At 43.9% G+C, this 21,590-nt stretch overlaps 1 protein-coding gene across 5 annotated transcripts in view; it reads right to left on the minus strand.

Annotated features, from left to right (window-relative positions):
- Positions 1-13,279: 13,279 nt before the first annotated feature.
- cux2b (cut-like homeobox 2b) overlaps positions 13,280-21,590 on the minus strand; it is a 280,485-nt gene continuing 272,174 nt past the window's right edge. For all 5 annotated transcript variants that reach the window (XM_078421595.1, XM_078421594.1, XM_078421597.1 and 2 more), the window contains 2 exons: positions 19,589-19,862; positions 13,280-16,015 (listed from right to left, as the gene is read on the minus strand). In XM_078421595.1, coding sequence (XP_078277721.1) covers positions 15,163-16,015; positions 19,589-19,862 — 1,127 coding nt within the window. In that variant the 3' untranslated portion in view covers positions 13,280-15,162. The remainder of the gene's footprint in view (positions 16,016-19,588; positions 19,863-21,590) is intronic.

Here is a 21,590-nt window from a genome sequence, read left to right on the forward strand (position 1 = left end):
CTCCATCATTTCGCACAGACACCTGACAATTCCGCAGATGATCAACGGAGAGAGACTGGGTCTGCAAAGTGGATAGACTGAAGCAATGCCATACTCCTCAGTGTTGCAGACTTTTAAGCAGCACCACTGTTTCCGCCATAGTGCAGAAAGTTATACACTGGGCATTTTCACCGCAGTGGCGTTTCACATGGTAGCTTCTGGAATAGAAGCTTCTTTGCCAAACTGGCATCGACATTTTTCTAACTTCAGTAGTCAATTTGCTCATGTATATCAATGGGTAGTATAGAGCTTGGAAAGGGTATTCTTAAATGAAGTTGGAATGATATCAATGAGGAGCAGTTGGCAGCAGCAGAAAGTGATGACTGTGCTTCACTGTCAGCCGTTCCAGGAACTGTTCACGAGATTTTTCCAGAAATGATGAAAGACATTTTGAAGTTTGTTTTTAAAACTCTGCAACTTCATGATCTGGGGGTTGTGGAGGGACTGTTTTTATTCCCGCCCGCCATGAGGTCCAGACTTCCAATCTCATATCTGGTGGGAATCCCCACGTGGAACTTTGAGGGGAGGGGAAAGCCATCGCTGCGCAGGGCGAGAGGATGGGGAGTAATGCAAAAGATAGTGGGCTCCATCACCGCATGCACAAAGAAGGCGCCGGCCAAGCAGATTGTATGATGTCGTCCCCCCCCCCCCCCCCCCCCCCCATGGAGCCATCGCCCGGAGAAGGAGGCGCAGTGTATCAGCTCTTACATAAACAACATCCACCTTGGAACGAGAATGAGATGTTGGCATCAACTTTGGTTACGAAATAATGTCTGGACTGTGCTCAAGTTTTATTTCAGGTCACCATGGAGGATCTTCTAACGTCACAGAGGACTGATCCAAGGAATTGATGCACTTTCCAGGAAACTGGTGTGTTCCCAAAGTTTGGCGTTACAAGGCGGCAGTGCGATAGGGCCATTGATTCTATTCTACTGTGGAGTTCCCGAAGGGTGAAACAGGTGGCATCACGTCACACCTGGACCACCCAACACTTGTAGGATTGTTGCTCCTTGAATGCCCAGATTTAATATCAGCACGACTCACACACACTTCTACACTGATGTATATTAATACCAGCACGACACACACACATCTCTACACTGATGTAGATGTATTAGAAGCATTTATTCCCAGAATTATTTCTTGCCCATAGCTGTTCAAGGAGCAAGGCAGTGAGCAGACCTTGCATGTGACATCTGACCTCACTTTCATGGACAAGGACTCCTTCAGGAGTTGCAGTGTTGAGCTCCACAAGAGGACATCCATCCCACACTACTATAGACAATAAACAATAGGTGCAGGAGTAGGCCATACGGCCCTTCGAGCCAGCACCGCCATTCAATGTGATCATGGCTGATCATTCTCAATCAGTACCCCGTTCCTGCCTTCTCCCCATAACCCCTGACTCCGCTATCCTTAAGAGCTCTATCCAGCTCTTGGCCTCAGAGAATTGGCCTCCACTGATTCACAACTCTCTGACTGAAAAAGTTTTTCCTCATCTCTGTTCTAAATGGCCTACCCCTTATTCTTAAACTGTGGCCCCTGGTTCTGGACTCCCCCAACATTGGGAACATGTTTCCTGCCTCTAATGTGTCCAACCCCTTAATAATCTTATACGTTTCGATAAGATCCCCTCTCATCCTTCTAAATTCCAGTGTATACAAGCCTAGTCGCTCCAGTCTTTCAACATATGACAGTCCCGCCATTCCGGGAATTAACCTAGTAAACCTACGCTGCACGCCCTCAATAGCAAGAATATCCTTCCTCAAATTTGGAGTCACAGACTAAATAGTTCAGGCCCTTAAGGGACTACGCCTTGATTCTTCAGTTGCTATCTGAAGAAAGATCCCATCTGTCCAGCCTGATCCGCCGAGTTACTCCAGACCTTTGTGTTTTGCTCACTATTCCTTTATTGATGGATCAGAAGCTTTTCTATAATTTGCTTAGGATTATGGATCACGTATTTAAAAGGTTGTCATTTGGATCAACACAACGCTGTGTTTGAGAGTTGCAGGTGTGTTCTATACCATTCCCGCTACACAGAATACAGTTGCAGCAATTCTGTTGCATCTTCTTTGTCGGGTATCAGCTCTTTAGTATCTGCAGGGCTCCCTCATTCACCACCATTTTACTGGAATGTCCTGCAACAAGACCGAGTCTGACGAAAGCTGATATTTAAGGTTTCTCCAGAGAACTGTCGCAAGTGAAATATTTAAATCAGCTTTAAATTGGACAATAAGAGGTTTAACTTCCAGACTTGATGAAGCTTTCAAACAGGGTCCAATGCAAAAGAAATGATCTATTGACCTGAAATGATGTGAGACTGAGGAACAGTCCTGACCCAAAACGATGCCCGTCCATTCCCTCCGCAGATGCTGCCTGGCCCGCTGAGTTACTCCAGCACTCTGTGTTATGCTCACGATGCTGTCACTTGTGTCTCGATTATTTATTGATGTTTGCTGCTCTTGAGGATGAGTAGGTACAGCACCCCTCATCTCATGTAATCTTTCTGGAAACCCTCGAGGTTTTCCCATCACATCAACAGGATACTTTTGCAGGGAATCTTTCTGTTGAATTACATGATGGATGAATTGAAATTTAGTCTAAATTTTCAATTTGTACTTTCCTTTCCTGTTGAGTTTGTACGTTCTCCCTGTGACTGTGTGGGATTTCTCTGGGTGCTCTGGTTTCCTACCACATCCCAAAGATGTACAGGTTTGTAGATTAATTGGCTTTGGTATAAGGGTAATCTATCCCTAGTGTGTATGATAGTGCCAGTGTGCGGGGATCGCTGGTCGGTACAGACTCAGTGGGCCGAAGGGCCTGTTTCTGCGCTGTATCTAAACTAAAACTCAACAAAAACAACCCGCCCCTATAGCATCCTTCTAATATCCTTACGGCTAACTAAATAATCTATTTAACTCTAAATAACTGAAACGCAAGTTAAGTATGTCCAGATATTTCTTGGTACACTCCAGGGGTACAATGTGGATGACTTTAGTGCGGTAGAGGCTAAACTTTAATTATGCATTCAAACCATGAACAGAAAAATTGCAAAGCAGCAATCACCCCAGCATTGCAGAGGAGCCAGCATCATCTCCCAGCTTTGCAAACAGTTGCACTCGCTTGATGTGTGGAGGAATATGTCATCCGAGAGATGACAAATTTAAATTTTATTCCGATCCACATCACACGCCGGGATTGATGACTTTCTCAATTAGCTGGGGAGCACCGAGGCTGTTATCATGCAGCATCATGCTCTGAGCCTCAAACACGCCCTGCTTTCACTGATCTCGCAGTGCACGGCGCTCACTCTGGACCGGCGCACGGTTACATTGTGGGAATACTAAGGCAGGGTGGCGCGGTCAACCTATAATCTCAGACAGCATTGGAGAGGAGCAGTTAGTCGAGTCCAAAGCCTGCAGGCTGCGAGTATGAGTGAAGCATTCTCAAGTAGGCTGGGGAAATAAAGGCATCAGGCAGAACGACTGGCCTGCTTAATGTCTTTTTTTATTCTTTATGAGCAGGGTAAATATAAACCAAGTTCACTGCTTGTATGTGAGACACCCAAAGCAACTTTCCACATTATTATGGTAGCCAGGGGCAATTTGTGAACTAGCTTACATGGCACTGCATATCCCTGCCTGTCTACTCCCACCACTAGTTTGCTGCTCATATTCAGATCAGAAGGTCATGTGGAGACAGAACAACACAATCCAAGTGCAGATTTGACAGTATTTCAGTATAACCACCCACAGTTCTGTTGCCCTGCTATATCTAATTTTGAATGGAGAAAAACAAAGAGATAATTACCAGGACCAGAAGGCTCCACGCATATCTCCACCATTACCCTAACCTCAGCTGTAGTAGGGATAGTGAGTAACAAGAGACAAGTGTGGAAAACACCTTCAGCCAAAAGTGGCAATGTGGGTGAATATTATGACCTCCCCCCAATGCTATTGCCAAAACGGATGTCAATATCCTCCTCATCAAAGATGGAAATGTCCTCACCATCATGATTGTCATTGTTCTCTCCATCATGGGTGCCAATGCTCTCTCCACCATGGGTGCCAATGCTCTCTCCACCATGGGTGCCAATGCTCTCTCCACCATGGGTGCCAATGTCCTCACCATCATGGAGGCCAATGTCCTCACCATCATGGAGGCCGATGTCCTCACCATCATGGATGCCAATGTCCTCACTATCATGGATGCCAATGTCCTCTCCATCTTGGAGGCCAATGTCCTCACCTTCATGGATGCCAATGTCCTCACTATCATGGATGCCAATATCCTCTCCATCATGGAGGCCAATGTCCTCTCCATCATGGAGGCCAATGTCCTCACTATCATGGATGCCAATGTCCTCTCCATCATGGAGGCCAATGTCCTCACCATCATGGATGCCAAATGACCTCTCCATCATGGAGGCCAATGTCCTCACCATCATGGATGCCAATGTCCTCACTATCATGTCCTCTCCATCATGGAGGCCAATGTCCTCACCATCATGGATCCCAATCACCTCACCATCATGGAGGCCAATGTCCTCCAGGTGATTAAATAATTAGAAGCAACTGAATGTACTGCACACAACAAGGGCTACTGGAGAATCTCACCAGGATATCTAGTGAGAAGGTCTCATCAAAGCAACTGAAGATCTTCTCCAAAAAGTTATAAGCCTGAGTCTTACTTAACTACTACACTGGTTTAACATTTGACAAAAGCAGTAGAAATACTGACATAACATGCCAGAAACAAAGTCTGATATCTGACATAAATCATCCCCACAACAGTAAAAAAATACCTTCACAGCCAATAATGGTTTTGGCAAAACACAGCTACCTTTTAAATCAATGCACAAGGCCATTGGAAGTCAATATACCAATTATTTATTGGAATTGTTTCTTCCTTCGTATCAGCAATAAACAGGAAAAAATCAGAAGGATTGACCGTTGACTGCAGGGCCTTCCACGTTTTTAATCTTTGTCATCTACAGCAGTAAACATCAGAAACTGCTAAAGAAGCGTGGAATTATCTGTAATTATCAGCACAGGACATCAACTAGCAATTTTAAAACAGCTTTTATTATTGAATTTTCTATTTTACAAGGGAGAGGTTCAAGAGCTTTTTTAAAAAACTGTATCGGCCTCCGACAGAATGCTTCAGCAAACTGGTCCCAGCTTGTTAGAGACTACTTCTGTTCTGGAACTCTCCTGCCACCATCCTTCTGAGAAGTATTTGCTTCAAAATTCTATGCAGCTTTCAGAAACAAGGCCGCAGGACCTCTTCATTCTGTGTTTTGTTCAAAGAAACCCGAGGACTAAATTCTGCCCGGCTTGCTGAGTTTCTCCAGCATTTTGTGCTTGTCTTTGGTGTAAACCAGCATCTGCAGTTCCTTCTAACACATTTTGTCTGCTCCTCAAGGTATTCCTACTTTGAAGAGGTTCTCCTGCTCTCTCTGACGGGTGTTCTGCAACACCCTCTCTCGCTGCTCCTCCTCTGTGCATCTGTTGTTGGCCGTTTTGTTCTGGTCTGCTCTATCATTCAGTCTGAAGAAGAGTTCTGATCCAAAACGTCACCTATCCCTTTTCTCCAGAGATGCTGCCTGACCCGCTGAGTTACCCCTGCATTTTGTCTCATTCACAAGTTCCTACATTTGGTCATTCAAACTTCTAATTCTTTACAATCATTGTCAATCCCGGCGTATGATTTATTATCACCTTTTGAAGTGCATTTGAGGAGGGCAATATGTTTGTTAAAAATTGAACATCATAAAGCTACTTCTAAGTTGACTACAAAAGTAATTAATTCTTTTGAACAGTCACTATTGCGAAAGTTGTTAAGTTCAATGAGTGCTTTGTAATGCTAACGGCAAACAGGTGCTCAATATATTTCTGGAGGAATTCAATTAGACAATTAGCATCCGTGGAGGGAAATGAACATCAGGCCATAACACATTGGAGCAGAATTAGGCCATTCGGCCCATCGAGTCTGCTCTACCATTTGTAATGGCGGAGCAGACTCAATGGGCCGAATGGCCTAATTCTGGCTGATCTATTTTCCCCTTGCAACCCCATTCTCCTGCCTAATCCCCGTAGCCTCTGACACCCTTACCTATCAATCTCCGCTTTAAAAACACCCAATGACTTAGCCTCCACCACCGTCAGTTGTAATGGATTTCACAGATTCACCACCCTGTGGCTAAAGAAATCACTCCTCATCTCCATTCTAAAGTCATGTGTTTTCATTCTGAGGCTGTGCTCTCTGGTCCAAGGTTCTCCAACTACTGGAAATATCTCCGACATTTTTGATCAGTTTGAAGAAGGGTCCCGACCCGAACATTATCTATGCATTTTCCCCACAGATGCTGCCTGACCCACTGAATTCCTCCAGCAGTCTGTTTCTGCTCAAGATTCCAGCATCTGTCGTCTCGTATAAGCATAATATATTTTGATTTTGCAATGGTGTTTTGATGCTTTGTGAGCCCGAATAGAAATTTGGTTTGAAATAACACACACAATGTAGACTGTATAAGTCCCAAGTATTTGAGGTAGGAAGGAACTGCAGATGCTGGTTTAAACTGAAGATAGACACAAAATGCTGGAGTAACTCAGCGGGACAGGCAGCATCTGTCTGAAGTCTGAAGGGTCTCGACCCGAAACGTCACCCATTCCTTCTCTCCAGAGATGCTGCCTGTCCCGTTGAGTTACTCCAGTATTTTGTGTCTCACCCAAGTATTTAAGATTTTGTTTGGAACAATAACAGTGGACAAATCGTGCATTTTTTCGCCCCGTTTCAAGTTAATATCAATCATATTTAATGAAGACCTTGGCCCTTTGCATGGAACTCACCAATGAAACTCTTGGCTAGCCCAACTTCAGCTACTATTTAATTATTTGGTAAAGCATTTATTAAAGAAGAAATCATCAATTTGCTGCCTATGCCACGGGAAAATCTGCATTTATTGTCCGTCCCTAATTCCCCCATTGAATTTAGTGGCTCGCAAGACCATTTTGGGATGCAGTCAAGAATTAACTGCTTTGGTACAGAGTCACACAGGGAGAGCAGATTCCTTATTCCTATCTTTAGTTTTAGAGATAGTGCTGAAACAGTCCTTTCAGCCCACTGAATTCATGCTGACCATGATAACTAGTTCTATCCTACACCCTAGGGACAATTTACAGAAGCCAGTCAACCTACAAACTCGCACGTGGGAGGAAACCAGAGCACCCGGAGAAAACCCATGTGGTTACAGGGAGAACGTACAAACTCTGTACAGACAGCTCCCATAGTCAGGATAGAACTCGGATCTCTGGCGCTGTAAGGCAGCAACTCTACTGCTGCGCCACTGTGCCACTCTGTGCACTATTGATCAATAGGTGGAAGAGATGGCTTTATGACGATGCTGTAGATATGTGGTCACCACAAATGGCACTAATTTTTCCTTGCGGGTTTTAATTAACAGGTTAAATTCCACAGCAACCTGCATGGGTTTTGAACACTCATGAACAGACATTAACATTATTACTCTAGTAATATAACCGGTATGGCACTGTGCCTAAAGGTGCACCATCCCACATAGATGGAGCACTTTTAACATGCCTCTTCTGTTAAACATGCCTCTCATGTGAGAACAACCTCAGAATCAGCTACCATCTACCTCATTGGAGGCCCTCAGACTATCTATCGGACTTTACTAGACTTTATCTTGCACTAAACATTATTCCCTTTATCTGTACACTATATATTCCCTTTATCTGCACACTTGATTGTAATCACGTATAGTCTTTTTGCTGATTCGATAGCCCGCAATAAAAAGGCTCTTCACTGTACCTCAGTACTCGTGACAATAAACAAAGCTATCAAACTATCAGTCAAAGAAGAAATGTAGCCTTTTAAAGAGCTGTTTCCAGGTCCCAGTTTGCTGAAGCTTCAGCCCAGGTCATTCACCTGGTGCAATGATGAAGTTAGCTGCAGTATGGCAGAAACAACAACATAAACCTGAGAGGAATTGTAGGATACCAGTAAGAGTTAATAATTAGCTGGAGACTCTGATTTATAGAAGGCGGCATGGTGGCCCAGCGGTAGAGTTGCTGTCTAACAGCACCAGAGACTCGGGTTCAATCCTGACTATGGGTGCTTGTCTGTACCGAGTCCATATGTTCTCCCCGTGACCTGCGTAAGTTTTCTTTGGGTGCTCCGGTTTCCTCCCACACTCCAAAGATGTACGGGTTTATAGGCTAATTGGCTTGGTAAAATTGCAGATTGTCTCTAGTGCGTTTAGGATAAAACTAGTGTACGGGGATCGCTGGTTGGCACGAACTCGGTGGGCCAAAGGGCCTGTTTCTACACTGTATCTCTAAACTAATCTAAAAATGGAAAGGCTCACAATGCAAGCAACCATGACAATAAACTACAAGTTCTTACGGAGTAGGATTTAACTCTTCACCGAGGTTTATAAATCAAAGAATAAAATAAAAGTAGCAACAACAAAATCTATCAAAAATAGCTTGGAGGGTGAAATGGATTGATGTTACAAATCCAAATTGTGCCCTTTAACCCGAGCAGGGTTAAATCCAGCTGAGATTGACAAGGTGGAAAATCCACTGTCTTGTCCGGGATTCTTATACAAATAAGTTAAAGGCTTGGCCAGATTCCATATGATTGCAAAGGACAAAACCACACACAAACTGGGAGACTCACACAGAAAAGTAATAAGGATAGATGGACTGAGAGAGGGGATAAAACGTTAAAAACATGATCACACACCATGCAGCAGAAAGAGCTCAGTATGCGTTGAAATATATCCCCGAAAAAACAGATGGATTCAATTTGGAACAGGTTCAATGAATTAACTAGTATCTGCTGCTGAATTGGCCAAAGGCAATATGCATCTTCGAGGCTTTATTACAAACAATAGGATATAAATTAAATCAATTCCAATCTAATTGAATGACTTGTAATCGAGTTAGGTGATGTACATCCTGATTTATACAATTTCAAACATTTTAAACCATGATCTGCCTGCTTTGTCTGATAGGTTCACATTACTCCAGGCTTTTGTCCATTTGAAGAAAAGAACTTCAACTAGATTTTTGTACAACTAGCAGATTCCCCATGAACATGGAATTGAAACACACAGACCAGGAAAGCACCAATTTTCTCTGAAAAATGTACCGTTTGAATCTCCAGCAGAAAATGAGTTGGAATTTCAGTTCAGTTTCGTTTTTACAGCATGGAAACAGGCTCTTTGGCCCACTGAGTCCGCACCAACCAACGATCACCCGTACACTAGTTCCATGTTATCCCAGTTTTGTATCCAGCACATTAATCTACAAACCTGCACGTCTTTGGCATGAGGGAGGAAACCTGGAGAAAGCCCAAGGCGACACAGGGAGAATGTGCAAACTCTGTACATACAGCACCCGTAGCCAGGATCGAACCTGGGTCTCTGGCTCTGCATGGCAGCAACTCTGCCACTATGCCACATCTATACACAAATGTCTTTATTAATTCAAGCAAGTTTTTAAAATTAATTTAATGTTTTTCAAAGCAGTGGTGTGAACCATCTCAAACTCCTTTGGAACCTGCAAATTGCTCCTACAAACTTCAATTGCTCTGTCCAGTCAGTGAGGTGGGTAATACTTACCCAGGGCAAACCAGCAGGTAGATATAAAACAAGGAGGCAAACAAAACGGACACACAGTGCTGGAGTAACTCAGCGGGTCAATAATTAACCATGTTAACCAGCGTCTGCAGTTCCCGGTGTGGGCAAGTAGACCGCATTACCCATGGCCCACAGGCTACACAAGCGAACCTGGTCTGACAATAGCGTGGGTCACGGAAATTTGCCCTTACAGAATTCACAAATCAATACCGAAACGTCTGGGATTCAGAATAAAACTTCACTCTCATCGAATTTGTGTGAGAAATTTTATTTTATTTTCAGCTCGTGTTTCTTGGTGCAGATAATGTGCTCAATGGAAAACCGCGTCACGGACGGTTTAGCGGTCTGTAACGCAAGGGTCACCTGCATCCGAGCATTGCTGCCCGAGCCATCGCCCTTCATCCTGCAACGCACGACTCAGCAGCACAAACAATGGTTGAGGTGACCAATTGTGAAGCCGTTAAAGCCTGGTTTGGAATATGAACAGGAAGGGAGTAGGTTATCTGATTGGAGTAAAATAGGTTAGAAAGTGTGAAAGGAAGCTCAAGTGAACCATAAATGTCGACTTGGGTTGATTGGCTCAACGAGCTGTTCTTGCACACTCTACACAATTCTTTGCCTGGAAATCCATTTTGTTTTGAGTCGGTTGAAACCATCAATCGTTTCCCATCCTCTCTCCATTTTCTTGCTTTGTTTAGACTTATCATTGGTGCAAGGGCAAATATCTGGTTAAATTTCTCTGCAGAAATTTCATATCCTGAGACGTTCACTAAATAAATGAGTGAACAAGCCTGAGTATCCATTAAGCCCTGCTTGGAATGTCTTCTTTTAAAAAAGCACATTAGGGCTGTGTAATCAGTCTGACTTTTGGGACATTTACAGCAAAATGTGTTTTTATTTTAACCACTTCATATTTCCTGATCACGTAGTGTGTCCCCTGCCAGACAAGCTCCCATCTATAGTTTACAAACAATAACCTCATTCATACCTTGTCATTTTTGGGAATGGAGTTATTTTTATGTGGGCGCTTATGTGCATTAGTGTTCTGTTGGACATTACTTTGCAAGGTCCATCTTCTTAAAACAGCGAAATTAATTAATTAAAACACATTACTGTGCTCCATTTAATAGGCTCCAATGGAACAGTATTTCTTAATTAGTGGCAGCTGCAGAACTGTTAATATTGCTATTCTATCAGTAACACGACAAGTAAAAGAGTTTATTATTTTAAAAAATTGAAAAAGTGCCCACTTATGGGATCGGCAATAAAGATTATTGCTCATTTAAATTAATTCTAAAAACAAACCTCCATAAAAATATTGAACTATTACAGGTCCATCAAACATAATAGCCCTAGAGCTGCTTAATAGGGTGAACAGACTGGCATAGCGGCGTTTAAATACTGTCCTTTCACAACTGGGTGCTGGGATTTGATAGAAAGTCATTAGTTTAATAATGATCAATGGTGTAATGAGCTTGAACTAGTTCCTAATGGATCCAAGTGCAGAGCAGAAAGTGCCCATACTTTGGAGAATGGGTAATTTCTCTCACAACTATAACCTTGCATGAGCTTCAATTAAGACAATGTCAAGGTTTTGGAAAGGGTAAAGGAGGGATTTTCTGGAACGATAACAGGACAGGGAACTATAGTTCTGTGGAGAATCTAATCTAAATCTCAGAGTATGACAGATCAAAGAGCAGTTCTAAACTGCTGTGGGTTCTGAGGGGTTTTGATACGGTAACTTAGGAGAACTTTTTCACTGTGCATGGATCAGTAACTAGAGGCCAGAGCAGTAAAGTGACGTTAAAAAAAAAACCGGAAGGCTTTAGTTTAGTTTAGTTTGCAGATACAATGTGTAAACAGGCCCTTCGGCCCATCGAGTCCAGACCAATCATCGAACACCCGTTCACACTAGTTCTATGTTATTCCACTTTCTCATCCACTCCCTACACATGAGGGGCAATCTTACAGAGGCTAATTAACCTCCAAACCCACATGACTTTGGGATGTGGGAGGAAACCGGAGGACCCGGTCATAGGGAGAACATGCAAACTCCACACAGAGAGCATCCGAGGTCAGCGTCGGTGTCTCTGGCGCTGTGAGGCAGCGGCTCTACCAGCTGCGCCACCATTAAAATTAAATGCTTTAAATTTGTACTTCAAGATGAAAAGATTAGGTTTTTAAAGTGGATGTCCCATTGTTAAACATAGCAAATAATAATAAACCTAAAGTTAATAAAACAAATTATTTACTAACTGGAATTTGTGCGTTAGATGAGGAAAAGCAAGCAATTAAATAAGCTACCAGTGACAGGACTTGGTTGACCCTGTTGGCTTGGATTATATAGTAATATAATAGGCGTATCAGAACTCATTCATCCTGAATTAAATCGGACAGAAACTCTCAGAGTCTCCAGATGACATCCTGGAGATCTGGTAGTAGTTTGAATTCTCCGTGTTGTCAGAAGCTTTGTTAAAACCAGAATCTTACCAAGAGATTTGTCATTTTAAAATACATAAATCTAGTAATTCACCTCTAGATACGCCTTTAATATGCCAGAAGGTATGGGTGCCAAGTGAACTTTAGTTTAGTTTAGTTTTGAGATTTAATGCGGAAACAGGCCCTTTGGCCCACCGAATCTGCACCGACCAGCGATCCCCGCACAATAACACTATCCTACACTCCAGGGACAATTTACAATTTTACCAAAGCCAATTTACCTACAAACCCGCACATCTTTGGAATGTGGGAGGAAACCGGAGCACCCGGAGAAAACCCACGCGGTCACAGGGAGAATGGACAAACTCTATACAGACAGCAGTGGTCTGGATCGAACCCGGGGCTCTGGCGCTGTAAGACAGCAACTCTACCGCTGTGCCACCGTGCATAGATTGTATTAAGGCTTCATTCTAACCTCTCCACTGTGCAACATTTACTGCCCCATGTGGAATATCATTTCTTCCGTTTGTAATTACTGTGGGATCTTTAAAAAAAAAAATCTCCTTCAGTCAAATCTTTCTTATCTCACGTTACATTAAATGATTTTGCATTGAATTCAATATGCTCAATATTGATTGTACCTTGAGATCAATACACTGTTAATTGCAAAAACTGGGAGTGTATTTCCAGCCAAAACGGTCGCTCACCAGGAAGCAGCCCTGTGTACGTACCAGCCACGGATATGCATTAATGGCAACCAGGAGAGTTGCCGCACGATGGAAATAACTTGGCCCAGGAAGAGTATCCATGTTTCACCAACAGTGAATAACAAATTGTTGACCATTACAGAGAGAAATTTAATTGAAGTCTCATCTTTTCTGCTGAACCGAGTTCCGACACAGCGCCAAATAGAAAATGTTTAGAGGGAAATTGATTTTCAGCATTAAGAAACCTTAAGGTATGGATCCAGAGAGTAATATTATCCTGGGTGTTCATATTTTCTGGCCTCAAACAGTGGTTAGTGAAGCCAACCTTTCTTGCTGAGTGTGCTCAATAGATTGATTGTTAAACGTTGATTGTATTGACTCAACTGTCACATTAAAAACTGCACATCTTTAATTCAGCAGCAGCTGCACAGGATTTTTATGACAATTGGTTTAATACAGTTGCCATCTTGAGATTGATTGCAGGGTAAACCTGCATGCATAATGGAGAAAATAAAAATGCATATTTCAGGATCAAATCAAATAAACTTCGGTATCCTTGCCCATAAAGGCCACACCTAAGATGAGATACTCAGGTCGTATCTAATTTTCATTGTTCTGACATTTGCTTTTCTTTTTGCAACTTCTTCTCACTTAATATTTTGAGGAGGAAAATACATCAGCTATCTTTTAAAGAAATACGTATAAAGTACCACTGAAAACAGCTTAAATTCAAATGTGTCTGAACAGTGTCACGAAGGAATAAAGTCATCACACATGGCTTGCCTTCCATTGCATTGCTCTGTAGTTGTCTTACTTTGTTGCTCTATCACAACTGCAGTATTTTAGGCAATTAATGTAAAACAGTGACATGAAGCACTGTGTTTGGGACACGGCATCAGAGAATAAATCAGGCTGCATGTCAAAACTCTTACACAACACCAACGGAAATATACTGTATTTAGTGGCCAAGTGCAGAGAAAGACTACAAAGGCTAGATAGAGATCAGCCTTCATGTTTCCTTTTTACAAATACAAAAGATAAGGTAAGATGAACGCAGGGATAAAAAGGATCAGTTGAATCTGATCAAGTGCATTACCGTAGCCTTCAGCAAAACAGGATTTAAATCTGGTGCAAAACAAAAATAATCGAGTGCTGCAGGAAGTCCTGAAGAACCCAACCCCACATCGACCTTCAGCAATGAGAATACACCAACATCATCACATGAACGACATCTTAAAAAGGTGGAAAAAAACCCCCCTTCAAAATGTGACATAAAAAATCAGGATTGACTTGAAGAGGCCGGTCAACTGCATTGTTAGGACTGGAAGATGTTCACTCAAGGAACAAAATCCTGTTACTGAACGCCAGGCCACGACAACTGGGAAGTCAAATTTCTTTTCCTAAACCAGAGATTTTTGTCAGCTGCCTCGTGGTTTTCGGACTTTGACCCATCTTCTCATAGTTGGTTACAAAAACAAAATGTAAACTCCAAAGTTACTGTACGCGTTTTTGCTGGGCAGAGTTCTGTTCATTAGACTTCAAAACACCACGAGTGAATGTCTAACAGGAGTGAAGAATTAATCACGTACCATGCTACTGCTTGTTCAAGAAAGGCTATTGCAGAAGTTTCTACAACATATACAATTGCACATAACACCCTGTGTTACAAATGTTTGAAAACACATGATCAAAACTAAGAGCATTGTTCCTGGTGTTGAGGTTCCTATTTTTAGAGTCTTCTTGACTATATCAGAGTTCACTTCTGGTAATATGAATTAGTTGTCTTGAAGACAAAATTAAGAAAACAATTTCTATCCATGAGCTTGCAAATTTGGTCAGCCTTCTGGATCATAGTGCTGTTTAATGGCTTTAGACTATAGTCTTTAATCTCTTCCTGTAGCAAACTACAGGACTTCAAGTGTGCATTTAATGGCACTAAAATCAACTTTTGCTATTTTCATTTTGTAGCTAATGACAAATAGGAAAACTGCTACAGCAGAGTTTTCAACCAGTCCTTAATATAAGACATGTACAAATAAATATTTCTTTTCTAAAAGTTGTTTGAATTTTTTTTGTTTAAAATAGTGGTCAATATTTTTTCCTCGGATGCTAAACATGATTCTGGAAGATTAATTGAAGAGTGAATTCATAAAATTCAAAGTTTTCTGCACAAACTACTGTGGTTTTGGCTTTGCCAAGTCTCCATTTAAATTAAACATTTAAAATTCTTCCTACTCTTGAAGAGTTCAGTGTCACATCCAGCGGTTTCACAACTAACAAATTCACTGCCCGTAATAAAATCTGTCGTTAGAATTCCCAGTCTGTGGGTTCCTCACGATTGGCTGCCCGTTCAAGACGATGGATAATGTTATTCAGATTGGCCATCTTTGCATTGCGTCTCTGGATGCTTTTTGTAAGCTTGGAGGTTGGCTGCAAAGCAATGACATCAGTCGCAGGGGTCGAGCACTGGCCCTGAGGGGCAGTGGGGAGTGATGGCGAGATGGGAGCAGAGGAGGATGGAACGGGAGACACTGACATTAGTCCTGGCGAGGAGGTTGCAGGAGAATTCAGCGTCACCTCCACTCCGCCACACGCAGGCTCAGAGATCGCCTTGAAACCGTTGCTTTCTGCCGCCGTCGGATCAGGGACGCACTCGTCTGGCTTTGGCGATTTGCTGGGAGACTCGAGACCCGACGAGTTAACGTGAAACTTGTCGTAGTTAGATGAGCCGATAATCAAGCATTGCGGATTCTGGATATGCAGGACCGTGGTCATTTTTAATGGGTGGACATGATTACAACCAGCTCTGACACGCCCTTGTTTCAGAGTGCCCGAGAAATGTACGGATGAAGCTGTGCTTTCTTCGCTATCTCCAATGCAACAGGTTGCACAGTGCTCATAATCCTCCTCTTCACAGTGCTCGCCAAATTCCCGCTTGATCTCCATTTCGCTCTCCCCGTGTGTCACCATAGCAACCGGCAGCTGGCCCTTCATCTCAGCAAAGGTGGCCTTCTTGTCTTCCGGCTCCGAGTCAGAACTCCGTGATGGGCCGGTGCTGAGGGAATGGTTGTGGTGTGCGTACTCTTGGCAGCTGGAAGGCTCTTGATCTGTATCGTTCTCCTGTAGATCTTCGACAAGCGTTTCCCTTCGAACACGGGACCTGAGGTAATAAGTGTGCAGGGCACCATTAGTGAAAGAAATTAACGGAGCAATTGGAAGCTCGAAACTGAGAAAGAATCAATCTGTAACATTCGTGTTTTTTCTGGTTAAGAAAAATACAGGGTGTCTCAACTACTTTTAGAAGCAATCTTTTCGCTAGCTTTGAGTTTGGCTGTAAAGATAAAGATTTGAGTTTTATCCGTAAAAATAATGAACATAATTTCTTCAAAACCCAATAAAGTTGAGGGAAACTCATTAGAAGAATATGTTTTGTTTAGAAATAACAGGCCTTTCGGCCCACCAAGTTCATGCCGACCATCGATCACCCATTCACACTAGTTCTATGCTATCCCACTTTCTCATCCACTCCCTACACACTAGGGAAGTTTTACTGAGGGCAATTTACCTACAAACCCGCACGTCTTTGGGATGTGGGAGGAAACCGGAGCCCCTAAAGGAAATCCACGCAGTCACAGAGAGAACGTGCAAACTCCACACAGACTGTCGCGGTCAAACCTGAGTCTTTGGTGATGTGTGGCAGTGGCTCCCCCATATGTTTGATGGACAGGAGGAAAGTTGGATGAAGCTCCTGTGAAGAATAAACTAGCACAGAATCAAAGGATTTTATGAATGAAATCTTTTAGAAACTCTTTTTGTGGATCCATTTACATTGTGTAATTGCAGGGTTACTGGATAGGGAGACACTGATGTCAAACAAAACCCGACCGGGCTCATATAAACACAGAAACATAGTAAATTGGTGCAGGAGTAGGCCATTTGGCCCTTTGAGCCAGCACCGCCATTCAATATGATCGTGGCGAATCACCTAAAATCAGTACCCCGTCCCTGCTTTCTCTCCCCATATCCCCTGATTCCATTAGCCCTAAGAGCTAAATCTAACTCTCTCTTGAAAACATCCAGTGAATTGGCCTCCACTGCCTTCTCTGCAGAGAATTCCACAGATTCACAACTCTGGGTGAAAAATTTCTTCCTCATCTCAGTCCGAAATGGCCTACCTTTTATTCTTAAACTGTGACCCCTGGTTCTGGACTCCGCCAACATCGGGAACATTTTATCCTGCATCTAGCCTGTCCAATCCTTTAAGAATTTTATATGTTTCTATGATCCCCTCTCATCCTTCTAAATTCCAGTGAATACAAGCCCAGTCGACCCATTCTTTCATCATATGTCAGTCCCGCCATCCCGGGAATTAACCTGGTGAACCTACGCTGCACTCCCTCAATAACAATAATTAGTAGACCAAAATTGCACACAATACTCCAGGTGCGGTCTCACCAGGGCCCTGTACAACTGCAGTAGGACCTCCTTGCTCATAAACACAAATCCTCTCGCAATGAAGATCAACATTCCATTAGCTTTCTTCACTGCCTGCTGTACCTGCAAGCTTACTTTCAGTGACTGATGTACAAGCACACTCAGATTTCATTGCACCTCCCCTTTTCCTAAATCTGACACCATTCAGATAAAGTGTAGGAAAAAAACTGCAGATGCTGGTTAAAATCGAAGGTAGACACAAAATACTGGAGTAACTCAGCGGGTCAGGCAGCATCTCGGCAGAGAAAGAATGGGTGATGTTTCGGGTCGAGACCCTCCTTCAGACTGAAGAACCCAAAACGTCACCCATTCTTTCTCTCCCGAGATGCTGCCTGACCTGCTGAGTTACTCCAGCATTTTCCCTCTACCATTCAGATAAAAATCTGCCTTCCTGTTCTTGCCACCAAAGTGAATAACTTCAAATTCGATCCTGACCTCGGGTGCTATCTGTACAGAGTTCGCATATTCTCCCTGTGACCACGTGGGTTTCCTCCGGGTGTTCCTTTTTCCTCCCACATCTAAAGATGTGTGGGTTTGTAGATTAATTGGCCCTCTGTCAAATTGCCAGAGTGAAAAGGAGTGGATGAGAAAGTGAGATAACATAGAACTAGTGTGAACGGGTAATCGATGGTTGACGAGGACTCTTTGGGCTGAAGGGGTTGTTTCCATGCTGTATCTTTAAACTAAATTAAACCAGACAGACCCACCAGGTCTTTGCCAGAGGTTTTGGATACTGCGATGGACACCGAGTGCTGAGAATACTCTGCACCTGTTTCCATGCTGTATCTTTCGATTCAATTCAACATGATGTTACGTTCATGACAACCAAAACTGACTATTCACATTGGCAGCCAAGTTTCATAAAATGCAAACCATGGGTAAGGAGTGGTGTTTGGCAGATGGGTGACAAAGGCTAGAGACGATAAGAAACTTTGTTTAATAGCAGAATCTGTAGATTTGGTTTTTAATGCATATTCCTCCAAATAAATTCCTCCATTCCACCAACTCTCCCCTTTTCCTCCCCCCATCTTTACTCCCCCTTTCTTCCCTGTGTCCCATGTGAATATGCACATACATCTCCCTCCCCCCCCCCCCCCCCCCCCCCATTCCCTTCTACCTATATTCCTTCCTCTGGCTTCACACTTTGTGCTTCTTCTGTCCTTATCTCACACTCGTTGTCCTTTCATCACTTTTGCCGACTCCCCACCTCTCCTCCTGTATTCTCTACCACCCCCTCACTACGATCAGTCTGAAGAAGGGCCCTAATCCAAAATTTCACTATCCATGTTCCCCATAGATGCTGCCTGACCCACTGAGTTACTCCAACAATTTTCCTGCAGTTCCTTGTGGCTAGATTGTCACCAACCACGTTAGATTCATAGAGTGGAATCAGGCCCTTCAGCCCAACGTGCCCATGTCGACCAACATGTCCCATCTACACTAATCCCACCTGCCTGCGTTTGGCCTATATCTCTCTAAACCTAATTTATCCATGGTACCCGTCCAAATGTTTTTTTAAACGTTGTGATAGTACCTGCCTCAACTACCTCCTCAGGCAGCTTGTTCCATACACCCCCTACCCTTTGTGTAAAAATGGTGTCCCTCTGTTCTTATTGACTTTTTCCCTCCTTGCCTTAAACCTGTGTCCTCTGGTCCTTGATTCCCCTCCTCTGGGTAAAAGACTGTACATTTACCCCATCAATTCCTCTCATGATCTTGTACACATTTTGTCCAATCTGGACAACGAGGGCAATATTAATTCGGCAGTGGAAACTCTGACCAAAGTGCGTTGGACAGCAGGAAGCTGGAGCTCTATTACTGACCGACCTCCTCCACAGGCACACTCCCACCTGCACCCTCCGCTCTGCTGCTGCCAATCTCCTATCCCCCCACATCCGGACCAAACTCAGATCCTGGGGGGACAGGGCTTTCTCCATCGCTGCTCCCACCCTATGGAACTCACTACCCCAAACCGTCAGAGACTCTTCCACACTCACCACATTCAAAACATCACTGAAGTCTCACCTGTTCAGCACTGCCTTCAACCACTGAAGGTCACCTCACCTTCTGTCTCCTTTCTCTGTTCGTTTACTTATTTATCTATTTATTCACTTCCCTATGTTCTCTAAATCCCTGTAAAGCGTCTTTGAGTATATGAAAAGAGCTATATAAATGTAATGCATTATTATTATAATTATTAATTAAGCGTTGTTTCTGGGCCTTTAAACTGTGCACTGACCTGTAGTTGTGAAACCAGTTGATGACTGTGCTTGTCTTGCGGTTCAGATGGGAAGCGAGGCTCTCGATGGTCTGCTGGGATGGATACGGTTCTGACAGATAGGCGTTTTTTAGGGCTTCTTTCTCCTCAGGTGCCAGCACGATCCTGGGCTTTTTAACCTGGTAATGGTGGAACACCTGCTGCTGAACGCCTGGGCTGACCGACTCTGACCGGGTGCTGGGAGAATCACTGTCTGACCCAGCATTTATTAATCCATACCTGCGCTTCAGATAGGCTGAGGAAAAAGAATGATAAAAACAGTTAGTGCGATTTCTGTTTTGTTCCCATCCATTTCCTTCTCCATCCTGTTTGCCTGCAGAGTAAATCTCTTCACTGGACCCTGGCTCAGTTTGCTGAGGAACAGACTTTTGCTGCTTTTGAACTGAAAGATACAGCGTGAAAACAGGCCCTTCGGCCCACCGAGTCCATGCTGACCATCGATCACCTGTTCGCACTACAGTAAATCCTCATTATAACGGACCGTGGAGGGAGGAATGGTGTCTGTTATTGCCAATTGTCCGTTATAACAGAGTAAGGGATTATCATTGTAGGTAGTTGAAACAGAAAACTGTACATGATGGTTAACATACAAAAGGACACAAAGTGCTGGAGTAATTCAGCGGGCAACATCTCTGGAAAACATGGATAGGTGACGTTGGGACCCTTCTTCAGACCGATTCAGTCTGCTGAGTTACTCCAGCATTTTGTGTTGTTTCACCTTAAAACTAGGTGGCGATGGCGCTGGTGTGCACCAGCGAGCCCTTCTTCACCGTTTGACGCGGCTGTTGTTGCGGCTCACCTTGTAGCCCCCGGCAGGATACGTTTTCATCAAGCCGCTACTACCGACAAGACGTGCTCGGTCATCGTGAGGCTCCCTCCCCCCACATCCGTCGCTTTCTCTGCTCCCCGGCGCCTCCTCCTTCTTCTCCCCTTCAGTCGCCAACATCCTTCAATGTGGATTGTGTTGGCCACTCCCGGGGATAAGGAGGAGGAGGCAGCGGTGGGGGGGGGGGGAAGAGGGGTTGGGGGGAAGAGGAGGGCGGTGGAGGGGGGGAAAGAGGAGGAGGTGGAGGGGGGGAGAGGGGTTGGGGGGAAGAGGGGGGGAAAGGGATTGGGGGGAAGAGGAGGCGGCTGTGGAGGGGGGAGAGAGGGGTTGGGGGAGAGGAGGAGGCGGTGGAGGGGGGTTGGAAGAAGAGGAGGAGGCTGTGGAGGGCAGATGGGAGAAGGAGGAGGAAGAGGCGGAGGAGGAGAGAATGGCGAAGTGGAGAAAGAGATGGGAAAAGAAGGTGGAGGGAGGGGGGAAAGAGGTCAAGTGGACAAAGCAATGGTTAACAAAAAGAAGCAGTAGCTGGTGAGATGGGAAGAAGCCTGGCAAAAACCATTATAAAGGAATCATTAAAACATGGGTTTACTGTACCTCTGTTTTCCCAATTCCTCATCCATCCTGCACACACGAGGGGCAATTAACCTACAGAGCCAAATGTCTTTGTGTTGTGGGAGATAACTGTTGAACAAGTTGAGAGGCAGAGATAGATAGGGTAGACAGTCAGAACCTTTCTCCCAGGGTGGAAATTTCCAACACTAGAGGGCATATCCATGGGGCGAGAGGAGGAAAACTTAATAGAAATGTGTGGGGCAGGTTTTTTTTTTACACAGAGTGGTGGGGGGGCCTGGAATGCATTGCTAGGAATGATGGTTGGGTCAGATACGATAGTGGCATTTAAGAGGTTTTTCCATAGGCAAATGGAAGTGCAGGGAATAGAGGGATATGGATCATGTACAGGCAGATGAGATCAGTTTAACATGGCATTGTGTTCAGCACAAGCATCGTGGGCCGAAGGGTCTGTTCCAGTGCCGCACTGTCCTATGCTCTATAAGTTTAGGTCAAGTCCTCGCAAACCTTAATACTTTTGGGGGAATTAATTTTGGGATTCAGCGGCAACGTGTAATCAAGACTAATCAT

This window comes from Rhinoraja longicauda, chromosome 25, assembly GCF_053455715.1.
Source record: "Rhinoraja longicauda isolate Sanriku21f chromosome 25, sRhiLon1.1, whole genome shotgun sequence".
Classification (NCBI taxonomy): Eukaryota; Metazoa; Chordata; class Chondrichthyes; order Rajiformes; family Arhynchobatidae; genus Rhinoraja; species Rhinoraja longicauda.